This window comes from Sarcophilus harrisii, chromosome 3, assembly GCF_902635505.1.
Source record: "Sarcophilus harrisii chromosome 3, mSarHar1.11, whole genome shotgun sequence".
In the NCBI taxonomy this organism is placed as follows: domain Eukaryota; kingdom Metazoa; phylum Chordata; class Mammalia; order Dasyuromorphia; family Dasyuridae; genus Sarcophilus; species Sarcophilus harrisii.
The window spans coordinates 571,155,844-571,169,035 of NC_045428.1; the positions used below are offsets into that span (position 1 = coordinate 571,155,844).

The window sequence follows — 13,192 nt, forward strand, 5'->3', positions numbered from 1 at the left end:
TCTCTCCTATGCTCTAGTCTCACATCTCCAATTGTCTCCTGAACCGAATGTCCAAAGCAAAATTCATTATCATTTCCTCCAAACTGTTATTGAAACTTCTCTATGACTGATTTTTATTAAAAAAAAAAAATCAAATCTGTTATTTATTTTTAGCATTCTCTTTTTTTTTGAAGTTTGAATTCTAAATTTTCTCTCTCTTCTCCCCTCTCTCTCTTCCATTTAGATGGAAAGAATTATGGTATCAATTATACATTTGAAATCATACAAAACATATTTCAATATTAGTCATTTTGCAAAAATGGTAAAGTAAAAAAATTATACTTTAATGTTCACTTGGAACTCATCAGTTCTCTCTGGAGGTAGATAGCATTTTTTATCCTGAGTCTTTTGGAATTGTCTTGGATCATTGTATTACTAAGAACAGCTAAATTTTTCACAGTTGATCATTACAATACTATCATTATTATATATAATGTTCTCTTAGTTCTGTTCACTTAATTTTACATCAGTTAGTCTAAGTCTTTCCAGGCTTTTCTGAAACCATCCCTCTTATAATTTCTTATAGCATGGTAGTATTCTATCACAATCATATGCCACAACTTTTTCAATCATTACTCAATCGATGGGCATCCCCTTTAAGAATTGGTAGTTCTTTACCACCACAGAAAAAGCTACTATAAATATTTTTGTACAAACAAGTCCTTTTCCTTTTTTCTTGTAATCTCCTTGGACAAACATGGTAATGGTATAGCTGAGTTAAAGGGTACACAGAGTTTCATAGATCTTTGGGCACAGTTCTAAATTGTTCTCCAGAATGGCTGGACCAGTTTACAACTCCATTAACTGCATCAGTGCCCCTTTTTCCACATATTCTCCAGTATTTGTCATTTTTATTTTCTATCATTTTAGTCAATCATATAGTTATGAGGTGGTAACTCTTAAATTGTTTTAATTTGTTTAGAACATTTTTCATATGACTATAGATTAATTTCTTCTGAAAACTGTCTTTTTACAATCTGACTATTTATCAATTGGGAAATGGCTTGCATTTTTATAAATTTGACTCAGTTCTTTAATTTGAGAAATGAGGCATTTATAAGAGAAAATTATGGTGAAAATTTTTTTCCCAGAGAAGACAGAGGGCAGATTTGGGAAGGCAGTGGATAGAAGCAATACACTTTTGAAGAAGGTCAGGATGAAATAAGAGAGGATAAACTGGGTGAGAAAGCATTCCCTTTGATCCAACAATTATCATCAGTAGGTCTGTATCCCAAATAAATAAATAGATAGATATAGTGATAAATAATTTTGATGGAAGAAGATTTTGCTCTATGAAAAACAGGACGCTTTCGGAAAAACCTGGAGTTACATAAACTGACACAAAGTAAAGTGAGCAAAACCAGAAGATCATTGTACACAGTGATAGCAACATTTTTTAAAAAGGGCTAGCAATTTAATTTAAAATTGTTTCTAAGTTCTTTTTAGCATCCTTATTGTGTAGACTGTTTTGCAAAGTAACTAATTTTTCTAAAGAAATGGTGATAACCAAAGTCAATATCCTTTTTCATTCAAAATCCACTTCCTAGTCTTTAGACAGCTTATCGTCATAGGCTGCGCTGAAGTTACTATATTTCCATGTCATGTATTCTCATCATCATCATCCTTTTTCTGCTAATTTGGCATTGATTTTTACTTCTGTCTATAAATAAAATGATTGTACTTTAGGTGAGGCAGTGGACAGAGCTCTGAGCCAGGAGTCAGGAAGACTCACCTTCCTGAGTTCAAATCTGGTCTCAGCCATCTCTTAAACATGGACAAGTCATGTCACTCTGTTTGCCTCAGTTTCCTCATTTGTAAAATGAGATAGAGAAGGAAATGGCAAATCATTTCAATATTTTTTCCAAGAAAATTCCAAACTATTAAGAAAATTGTCAAAAAAAATGTCCAAACACAAAGTATTGGACAAGACTGAAAATGACTGAACAACAACACAAAGAGATGATTTTGAAAGAAATATATGTATTTTTAAAATATGTTCTTATTGATGTCTTCTGTTTCTTAAATCACCACTAAATATCCCCCTCCCCCCATCCCAGAGAGCCATTCCAAACAACAATTAGTATTTTGGGGTGAATGAATCAGCACAACTAATTGATACAGCGAAAAAATGAAAATAAGATGTAATATGTATAGTCCCTATGAACTATCCATATCCATGAAGGGATGGATTGGGAGTGCTTTTCATATCAGAATTCTCTATATAGTTATGATTTATTATTGTTTAAAATACAATTTCATTTGTTTTGTGATGTTGCTTGGCACCTGACTCAACCATTGTTTTTGGTCTGTCTAAATTTTGTCTAATTTTCTTAAGAAAATATTGATGCTATACTGATAAGAAGCTTCCAAGTATAAGTACAAGCCTTTGGTTCTTGTTTCAGCTTCCTAATTAGATTATAATGTCCTTCTGGATAAGGTCATTATCATCTTATTTCCTTTGTTCCTCCCTCAAGCACACAAGACCTTTCTAAGTGGGTCCAATTATTTCCTATGATTTGTGGTACATATCAGATAATGAAAATTAATCATCAAATATTTTACCATACAGAATCATTTCCCTCCCCCCCCACATTGAACTTATTTTTAATGGGAATCATAGTTAAGCTATTCTTTTATTTTTTTTTTAATTAGTGAAGAGCAAATGATTTGAATTTCCCTAGTTTTTTTTTTTTTAAATGAACAAAGACAAAAAAATAGCACAAGTGCAAAATATTAATTTGGATCTGATGTCAAAATAAAAGAGAAAAGATTATTTTGAATCTTTTTCTAGGACAAATAGATAAAAGCAAAGAAGTTTGAAAAAGGCTTTCAGCACTGATAAGACAGATTAAATAATATGACATGAAAGAGACTGGAAATTCCACCTCTCAAAGGGATACACCATACAGGGCTAATAAGAATGCAGACTTTCCACTTTGGGATGGGAACACAGTGTCTTTGCATCATTGTTTTCTGAACTCTATCAGGTATTCATTTCATTTAGCTCATTTCAATCTAAAGGGAGAGTAGGGAGAATAGGGAGAGGAAGAGAATGTTCCAGTATGATTTGACAATGAGATACAGACACATTTATTTCTTTTAAATCAGAGAATAATTGAGAATTTGAGGGAACATTCAATCCACTCCTGTCTCAAAGCAGACCATAACATGAATCATCTCCACTAGGTGACAAGATACTTTCTTTTTAAAGCCAAGAGCAGAATTTCCCTTGGTCACACATTCTAGGATTTCTTCCTCCCACTGACCCTCTATCCATGCTGCTGACATTCTGACTATTATTTTTATTCTCTCCAAAAAGACAGAACAATCAGACTAGCTTTTATTATGCATCCATTTTTTTCTTTTAATTTAAATTTAATTTTTAAAAAAAGCTTTCTACAGTATTTTATTTTCCAAATACATGAAAAGGTAATTTTCAACATTAGTTTTTGCAAAACTTGGTGTTCCAAATTTTTCTCCCTCCCTCCCTTACTTCCCCTCTCCCCAAGACAGCAAATAATCTGATACAAGTTAAAAATGTGCAATTCTTTTAACCATACCTGTTATGTTGTGCAAGAAAAATCTGACCAAAAGAGAAAAAAACAGGAGAAAGAAAAATACAAAAAAAAGTGAATGTTCTCTTGGTTTTACTTAGTTATCAGTTCATGTAAATCTTTCCAGGTTTTTCTGAAATCAGTCTGTTCATCATTTCTCATAGAACAATAATATTCCTTTACATCCATATACCATAACTTTATTCAGCCATACCCTTATAGGTATCCACTCAATTTCTAGTTCCTTGCCACTACAAAAAGAGCTACTACAAACATTTTTGCAGATGTGGGTCCTTTCCCCTTTTTTATGATCTCTTTGGGACACAAATGCAGTAGTAACACTGCTGGATCAAAGAATATGCAGTTTGATAGCACTTTGGACATTGTTCCATGTTGTTCTCCAGAATGATTGGATCATTTCACAATTCTACTAACAATGCTTTAGTGTCCCAGTTTTCCCACATCCCTTCCAACATTTCTCATTATCTTTTCCTATCATTTTAACCAATCTGAGAGGTATGAAGATTGCTTGCTGTCTTGGGGAGAGAGGAGTCAAGAAATGAAGGGGGAAAATGAATGTTGAAAACTATCTTTACATATATTTGGAAAAATAAAATATTCTTAAGAAAAAATTTTTCCTTTTCTTGAATGAGTGTGATGAATAACAATTATACATGATTCCACGTACTTTTGTTACAGAAAAGAGTGAGACATTTCCTATTAAGTCTTTACGGTTGTTCAACTATTCAATCCAGATTTCAGTTCAGTGTCATAAATGAAAAAAGATCAGAGAGTTTTAAAATTTCTCCTTTTACCTGTACATCCTGAATGCTGAGTTCAAGCATGTGACTGGTTGAGAGTTGTGTGTAATGAACATTGATTCCTGTTAAGCTGGCAAAGACTAGTTCTTCTGGAGTTTTATTAATTAAAGACAACCCAATTCCACCTTCTAGTTTCACGAGAACCTGAATAAAAACAAAATATCCCAAATTAAGCACTATTTAAAAAGAAATGCTCAAGGTAGTAAGTTGAGAATGGCTATTCTCTTAGAACCTCGATACTCCTCCACTCCAGCTCCCAAATTCAGAGTAAATACAAGTTACACGCTATTTGATTTACTTTTTACAAATTTGTTTTTCTCTTTCCAAAGGCAGGAGCTGTTAGAATCAATGAGAGGTGCAAAAAGATCCTTTCGTTTTCTTTTTTTTTTCCAATCTCAAATGCTATTTTAAACTTAAATAGCTATTTCTTCTATGCTAGAATGTTTTTTGGATGAACTTAAAAATGTCATTTGCAAACAGTATTCACCATGTTTGTGAAGCAAGAAAACCAAAGGATGTCACAGCTGATACAGTCAAATAGCAAATGATATTTAAAGGAAGATGGTAAGGGGAAGGAGGGAAGAATAGAGTTCAATAAGGATAAAATAAAGAAGGGAAATATCAAAACATAAAGTTGTCATGTATGGATCTTACTTCTAATTCCTGCTCTGTATCTGGGCTCTTAAATTTCCGTAACTCTTGTTCAGTAACAGGAAGGTCATCCGCTTCATATGAAGGACGGTCATTTTTCCGCTGGCTGAAGTCTGTTATCTAAAACCAAGTAAATTACTAAGAAATTTGCTTTTTATTTTTAATGTCAAATCAATTCTACATAGATGTTAATGAAAATATGGGAACTACAAATATTAGTGAGGGACAAAGAAAATTCATGTGTGTGACACGAGGCTTCAAGCTTCAGATATAAACAGCAAATTGTTTATTCTTCTGAATCAACTCAAAAAAAGTTCTAAGCACATTCAGAAAGCAAACATATGAGCCTAAAGTTCAACATTTCATAAGATTCTTGTCTTCTGTAAGGCACAATTATTATAAAATATGAAGAAGTTCATAGATATTATAACATTTAAAAAGTCCTATCATGTTTTCCAGGGGATAAATGTAAAAGTAGAGGTGGGATTTTTTTTTTTTTAATGGAAAAACAAAAATCAATGCAAGAAGTTCCCACGATGGCAGACAATATATAATTACATGTAAAATGCTATTAAAATTGAATCATTTAGACCACTGTGTAAAAAGATGATGCCAGGAATTAATAACTCATTAGGGGTCACAGTAGATAGATTGAACTAAAGAAACCTAAACATCCCGTTTAAAAAGGAAGAAACATATTGAGTTTGGAAGGTACATGTGATAGACTGTCACCTGGAGTACTCGAGTTGGTCCATCTGGAATAACTTTAATAGCTAATATCCCAGATCCAGGTCTCATTTTGTGATCAATAAATTGCTGCTCAGGTGGAACTGGTCCCAAAAGTTCCAGAGAAGTATCAGGACCAAGAACAACTTCTGCTCCATCATATAAACCAGAGATTCCTCCTTTTGCCTAGAAGATGACAAAACAGAGTCAGGGAAAAAGACAGATGTACCAACAATGTAATGTGTCAAACGCGAAGCAGAGTCAGAAGTAGCCCCAGGCAACCAGAGTTTTGTCTCAGGTGCTGACACAGAAGAACAAAGAAGATACTAATTCCCTTCCCCAGGCCTCCCCCTGAACAATGTAACCAATCTGGCAATTTGGTCTTACTCCTCAGCCTGGTTCAGGGCTAGTGACTTCATCAGAGTTCCCTCTGGACATCATGTTCCTCTCCTGGGGACACCTTCCCATTGAGGTGTCAAGAGTAGGAAACTATACCTATGTTATAGGAGATACCTAGGATCAGTGGCAAAGATAGCATACCCTGGCTGCCCTCCTCTCATCCTTTCTAAAGTAAAATCTCAAGAGGGCAAGGACAGAACTCCTTTGTCCCCTCTAGCATTCTAAGAGTGTGCTAACTCCTTTTCGCCCATCTTTGACAGCCAAAGAAAAGAGATGTTGGCTTGTCCCACTATTATTTTCTGAACATTTTTGACGACCACTCCAGCACTTAGCATGGCATCTAGTGTTTAATAAATATTTACTGAATTCAATTTGTTGAACTGAACCACTCAGTAAGCACTTTATGTCCTTTAGATTTCAATTCTCTCCTCTTAGCTCCTTGGGGTATGGGACCTGGGTACCACTCTCTTCTCTGCAATAAGATCCATCAGTATCTTACCTGCCTCAAATACATTTCCACCATAAATCCTTTTTCCTTCCAAATACTCTGGGGTTTTCCATTTCCCTTAACCTGACCAATTTTCATGACAATCTCAAGGCTACCTCAGCCACACACAGAAAGAGTAATATCTTGTTAACTTCTTTCTCCAACAACCCGTACTCAAATAACTTTGCCTTTCATGAAAAAAGTACTTGATCCTAATTAAACTCTTGTTTAGCAAGAATTATTTTCAATTCTTAGCAAGACTTTCTGACTCTCCCATGTTTGAGTAGCATCCAATTCCTCCAAACTCCCATTTCTATGCAGATTTGGTTCTTAGGGATGCCTCTGGCCTTTCTTTCCTTTATTAGTCCATCCCAGCTTTTCTTCTCTGCCTTTACAGCTCAGAAAGTCTAGTTTTTATCTCTAAAGTTTAAACTTGTGAATTCTTCCATTTTTTTTTTTAAACGATTAACACATTTTGCTTCATCACAAAAGACTGTCTCTACCCAAACAAAGCTACTTACAAAGTAATCCTACATCACTTTAAAGCTATACAGAGTAATACAATAAATTTTGGAAAAAGTATGCTTGGATCTCAGGCTATTCCACAGATGTTTTATCTACACTGCTTTACTCAACTTTCTTTAATCATTCAATGTCACACAATCAACATTTATTCACTACTCCAAGAATCCATGTTTTTACCAATGTGGTAACTCCTTCCATCAATACAGACCACATTCCCCTCTGTATTCTGATCAACACTTTGCTGTAACCAAAAACAATCACAACTCAATAGAGAAACTGTCACCAATGAGCCTCTTCCAACTTGGATCAGCAGGTTTTTGTGTACTCCTGACAGAGCCTCTGAGAAGCCACCATGACATCAGGAGGCATCAGAGGAAGACCTGAGAATATATGAGATAGAGGAAGAGCTAAAAACCAGCCCTTGGGCCTTTTTTCTTTAAGTCATCAGCTCACAGAGTCTAAAAAACAACTGAAATTTATTAGGAAAGCACAGCAGACTACCAGAGCCCACCACTTATCCTTCCAACAAGAAGCAAATTCCAAAGCAAAAAAATTCCCAAAACAGGAATGAATTAGTATCCCAAAGTTTAGGGCTAGACAACATAGCAAAATACTTAGAGGACATGCCTTTTCTAAAACAAGGTGTAATAACACAAGAGCTCAGGAGATTCAAGATATTATGGCAAAGTAAGCTCTAAATGTAGCCTAAACCAAAGCTATATCATTTCCATATACAGAGCATAGACAAGCCAGACAGAGGGTGGAGAAGGGATTTCATATTTGTTTGCTTTGCTAATTCATGAAACCAGAGTTCAAAAAGTGAGTAAAGAAAAAAAAACTTTTCAGTTGTTAATTTGTAGGGCAGGTTTCAACATGGAGAGTGCTTCTGTGACTGGTAAAGGTTTAAAAAGAAAGTACTTATACTTCCTTATAAGGCTATTATCAGAAATTGCTTTAACCTTTTCAGTTAATGAATTGTTCAGAATAACTGGATTAAAAGAAGCTTATTTCCCCCAAACAAAACAAGTTCTCTGCTGAATATTTTACTACAGAATTATTCAATGGTATAAAAATGACAAAATTGTGTGTGGGGGTGGGGGGGTGTTGGGTTTCTTTTAAATAGACTTAGAAAAAATCCATCACAGAAGGATTAACTTGGGGGGATGGAAGAGAGAGAAAGAATATATACACAGAGGATTATGAGGATTTTAGAAACACATCAGAAATAAAAGGTGGATCAGACATAGGACTCACTGTTTCTAACAAGGCCCCTCTTGCCTCAAAAAGGATGAATTGTAATGCTAATTGAAAAATCACAAATCTGTTCCAGATGTATGCTTCATATAGCAGGGAGCTTGTCTTTGATCCAAAGAGCTCAGGGCAGTAGGAGTAAAGAAAGTACAGTTTTACTCAATAGTAGTCAGGGACTGCCCTGACTGCTGAAAAAAACAACCTTGATATCAGCCCCAGAGCACGTTTTGCTATAAAAACCTATTTATCACATGGAAGAACAACTTGGTTTCTACCTAAGAAAAACATACCATGAATTCTCCCAATCACAAAACTTTCAAGTTGGAAGCAACTTCAGAGGCTTCCATCTAATCCAAAATCAGATCCCCAATAGATTCCCTCTCTAACATATCCAACAATGGGCCATCTGGCTGGCCACTGCTTGAAGACCTCCAGTGAGGGACAATTACAATGCCTCCGAAGCAGCACAAGACACTTTGGGAGAGCTCTAATTCCCCCAATTTTTTCTCACATAGTGCTTAAATTTATCTCTGCAATTATCAATTACCCACTTCTAATTCTGGCCTTTGGGGACAAGCAAAAAATGTCTAATGCTACTTTGATTTAACAGCCTTTCAAATACTTGAAGACAGCTAAATATGTTGGCCCTCAACTTCCCAGGACTTCTCCTACTCTACCCTAAGGATTACTCTATTCTATACCCTCTCTGGCATAATAAACCCAAAGTCCCTTTGCTGTTCTAGTTGTTTTCCTTTGAAAGCCCTCAAGTTTGTGGTATTCAGTGGTACATGGTCCCCATACGAAACACAATACTCAAAATGCAGTTGATCCAAGTCATCAGAGTTCTCACTTCATCATTTGTGGATACTGTATTCCACTTAAGGGAGCCTAAGGTTACATTAGTTTTCTTGGTTTTTATACCACATTGTTGAATCCTTTTTAAGTTTGATGGACACTCAAACTCCCAGAGTTTCCAGATGAACTGCTGATCAGTCATATCTAGTTCACCAATTACATATATGGTATATTATTTAATCCCAAGTCTAAGATAACAGTTATACACATTTAATTTCAATTTACTAGATTTGGCCCCATGTTCCAGCTTGGCAAGACATTTAGGGAAACTTACTCTGTCATCCAGTATAATTTCAATCCTTCCCTGCTTCCTACAATCTATAAATTTGACTAATGTCTTTATTCAAGTTACCAATAACATGTTCAGCAGTAGAAGGCCAATGACAAATCTCTGGGGCATTCCCTCTACTGGCATTCAAAACAGTCAGTCAGGAAGCATTGATCAGCACTTCCCAGGAGCCAGACCCAGAGCCAAGTTCTAGGGATCCAAAGAAGAGGTGGAAACATGAAAAATGATACTTCAGCTCTGACCATTCAGCCAGTTCTGAATCTATTCAACTGTGCTGCTGCTCAGTCTATATCCTGATGCCTTTTCCACATGAAGAGCATGCAGGGCTTGAGGACTTAACTCTGCTTCAATCAAGGCAAACTACAGATCTCCAATATTCCCCTCTCCAATTAGTCTTATAATCAAAAAAGAGAATGAAGAAAGTTTTATGGGCTTTGTTGTTGATAGAACCACCATGATTCTTTGTGATGAGCCCTTCCTTTTCTAGATATGCTTGCTAATCATCTCTTTAATAAAATTTTGAAGATTTTAACCAGGATTCTAAATCAAGTTCACTGACCTATAATCTATTGACTCCTTATATTTTCTTTTTGGAAAACTGGGAGATTTCTCTCTCCCCAACACTGTGGTATGTTCAGTCATTTCAGTCAGGTCCAACTCTTTGTGATCCTATTTGGGGTTTTCTTGGTAGAGAAATAGGAGTGGTTGGCCATTTCCTTCTCCAGTTCATTTTACAAAAAAGGAAAAACTGAGACAAATAGGGTAAAATGACCTTGCCGAGGATCCCACAGCTAGGAAGTGTCTGAGACCAGACCTGAACTTAGGATGACTCTAGGTCAGGTACTATGTGCACTATGGCGCCACCTCACTGAACTTTCAATTCTGTGCTATTTCTGCCATTTTCCACAATCTTTCAATTTTCACCAACAGAAATTTTTCACATGAAGTGACGTAATTCATCAAGGACAGCTATTTGTTATTGTGGGGAAGAGATTGGAGGATCATTTTGGATATCAACTCCTAACTATCTTGTGTCCTTAAATTTAACTTTGCATCTTTTCCGATTCAAAACAGAGAAAACAACAAAAAAGTAACAACTGAGAAGCTGGGTCTAAGTACTGAAATCCTTCCCCTTTTAAGACACAAATTTGACACACAGACCCTGCACAGCTTATTTCCCAAGAGGGCTGCAATCCACATACACAAATCATTATGATACTGTCAAGAAAGGAATGAGTACAAAGGCTAGGCCAAGGTAAAACACTAAGGGAAACCTGGGTAAGGAAAATTCTTTTCATCTGGTACTGTTGGGGAAGGTTTCATGAAAGACGTGGCATCTGAGTTAGGGACTAAAAGGAGAGACTTTAGCAGATAGAGATGGAGGGGAATGGAATGAACCAAAATGGGTAGGGTTAAGAAAGGGTAAGACATATCTGGGAATATCAAAGTAGTGCAAATTGATCAGAGGATCCAGTGAAAAGAAGTAATGCAGAATATGTGAGAATGGCCAACTGGAGAGAGACTAGAAAAACCTTTGATTCTTGCCTGTAATCAAAAAAGTTTGCTTAGAAATATTTAATCTGAAATGTCATTTTGACTCAAGCGCTCAGCAAACAGAAGGATATGCCTAAACAACAAAGTAATCTGCACTTTGATATTTCTAGCAAATTTTGGGATTCCTTAAAGAACACAGCAAAAACAATAGGAGAACATGCACAATTCTGAAAGTTTTTGATTAAAACTTCACAGGATTATTCCTAATATGCCTCCCAATTACTACTCCATTTACTCTGGACTCTTCATTACCAAGAGTAAACCTAAATAAACCTAAGGGCTGTTGGTTGAATGCTCTTCTCATAGGGGTTGGACACAGTGTTGCAGTCTCAAGCTTCCAACAGCACTGACCTGTACAACAAGCCCATGCAACCCACAAGTCAGCTTTCCTTCACGGAAACTCCACGTCTGGGTTGTGCTGCGCCGACGATCGGGCTTTCTCAGCATCAGAGGTTCAAATCTGGAGAGAGAAAAAATGACAAGGACTAGCTATTTCAAAGCTCTATATTCCCTTGTAATGCCTTGACTCTTAAAACCTAATGAAATGCCTGACTGTCTTAGGACTCAATCTGAATACTTCTTAAAGGCAGAAAAAAATGGGTATAAAATAAAATGGAAAATAATAAGCCATCAGCCTCAAGTATTAACTTGGAGGAATGTATAATACAAGAAATAATAAACTTGGATACATATTTTTCAATTTGTTACAAAGACATTTCTGTGAAAAACAAAAAGGGAACCAGACCTATTTTAGATTCCTTTATGTGGTCTCTGTTCTATTCTACCCCAAAATGCCTTATTTTATATCATGCTTTAGTTGCTGCAAATTGCCTAACATCCTCTTGGAAGCAGGTGGGATATACATCTTAAATAAATAATAGTACCAGTTTAACAGATGGGAAAATATAGGCATAGGGTTATCCAAACAAATAAAAAAATATATGCTCATGTTTTATTGTTAATAATTTATTTCAATCTCAGTTTTAGAATCACAGTTTCAACCTGAATTTATTAGCTATAAGTCTTAAGCACTTGATAATGACCTGTTATCTGTCACAGCAGCGAGACCAGCAATGTCTAGAATGGCAGACCCTTCAACAGAACGGGAAGCTGCAGGTTTATTAGGGTTGTGAGGAACTGAGGAGCCTTCGTGGACCAACATGCCAGTCCCAGTCATTCTCCACAGCTGAGAGCGCTTTCCTGGTTCCTACAGTATGCACACAGGAAAAAATAAAACAATAATCTTGTGAAGTTAAGACTGTCTGATCAGCTGAAGCTGAAAGAACTGATGGTTTTCAGGAGGCAGTTAGCCTTAATTCATGCTGTAATCAGAAGAGAATCAGGAAATATTTCTATTTCATGAAGCCTTTTGTAATTCTCATTTTACTACTAATACAAGATGGTACTTGGGATAGACAAGAAACAGGAAGATATACTAAGTTGTAATTCAACTCAAGTCAGCAAGTATATTATTAAGCATCTTCCATTTGCCAGGTACTATGCTGGGCTGTGGGGAGACAAAGAGAAAAAAGTCCTTGTCCTCAAGGAACTTATATAGAAAACATATATGAAGTGATTTTACTTAGGGGGAAGACACTACCACCTGGACGGATAAAGAAAAACTTCCAGAACTAAGTTCTGAAAGAAGCCTAGAACTCTACAAAGTAGAGGTGAGAAGGAATGACATTCTAGCTATGGAACTTAACTCAAGGCTAACTTATCTAAAATTCAAATAACTCCCAAAGCTCAAATAACAAGCATTTTTAAAAAACAGCCCACATTCCGCTTTGATGACAGAGGGTTAAATTGCAAGTTAAACAAAATGAGATAAGGTATCTTTAAAAAGCAAAACAAAACTATGCTACCTCTGAAGTATATCTTCTTGTCAGTGCAGATATCCAGCAAGTCTTGCCTCAGTGGAAAGAGCATTTAAGTTGCAATCGCAAGAACTGAGTTCAAAACTTGGCTCTACTCACTGTGCAATTTTGGAAAAATCACTTGTGCTTTCTGGCTCTCAGTGTCCTCATATATTAAATGAGAC

At 35.9% G+C, this 13,192-nt stretch overlaps 1 protein-coding gene across 5 annotated transcripts in view; it reads right to left on the reverse strand.

The window, feature by feature from the left end:
• VPS13D (vacuolar protein sorting 13 homolog D) overlaps nucleotides 1–13,192 on the reverse strand; it is a 326,196-nt gene that overhangs the window by 149,517 nt on the left and 163,487 nt on the right. For all 5 annotated transcript variants that reach the window (XM_031962837.1, XM_031962838.1, XM_031962835.1 and 2 more), the window contains 5 exons: nucleotides 12,195–12,358; nucleotides 11,503–11,611; nucleotides 5,798–5,977; nucleotides 5,069–5,185; nucleotides 4,409–4,558 (listed from right to left, as the gene is read on the reverse strand). In XM_031962837.1, the coding sequence (XP_031818697.1) occupies nucleotides 4,409–4,558; nucleotides 5,069–5,185; nucleotides 5,798–5,977; nucleotides 11,503–11,611; nucleotides 12,195–12,358 (720 nt within the window). The remainder of the gene's footprint in view (nucleotides 1–4,408; nucleotides 4,559–5,068; nucleotides 5,186–5,797; nucleotides 5,978–11,502; nucleotides 11,612–12,194; nucleotides 12,359–13,192) is intronic.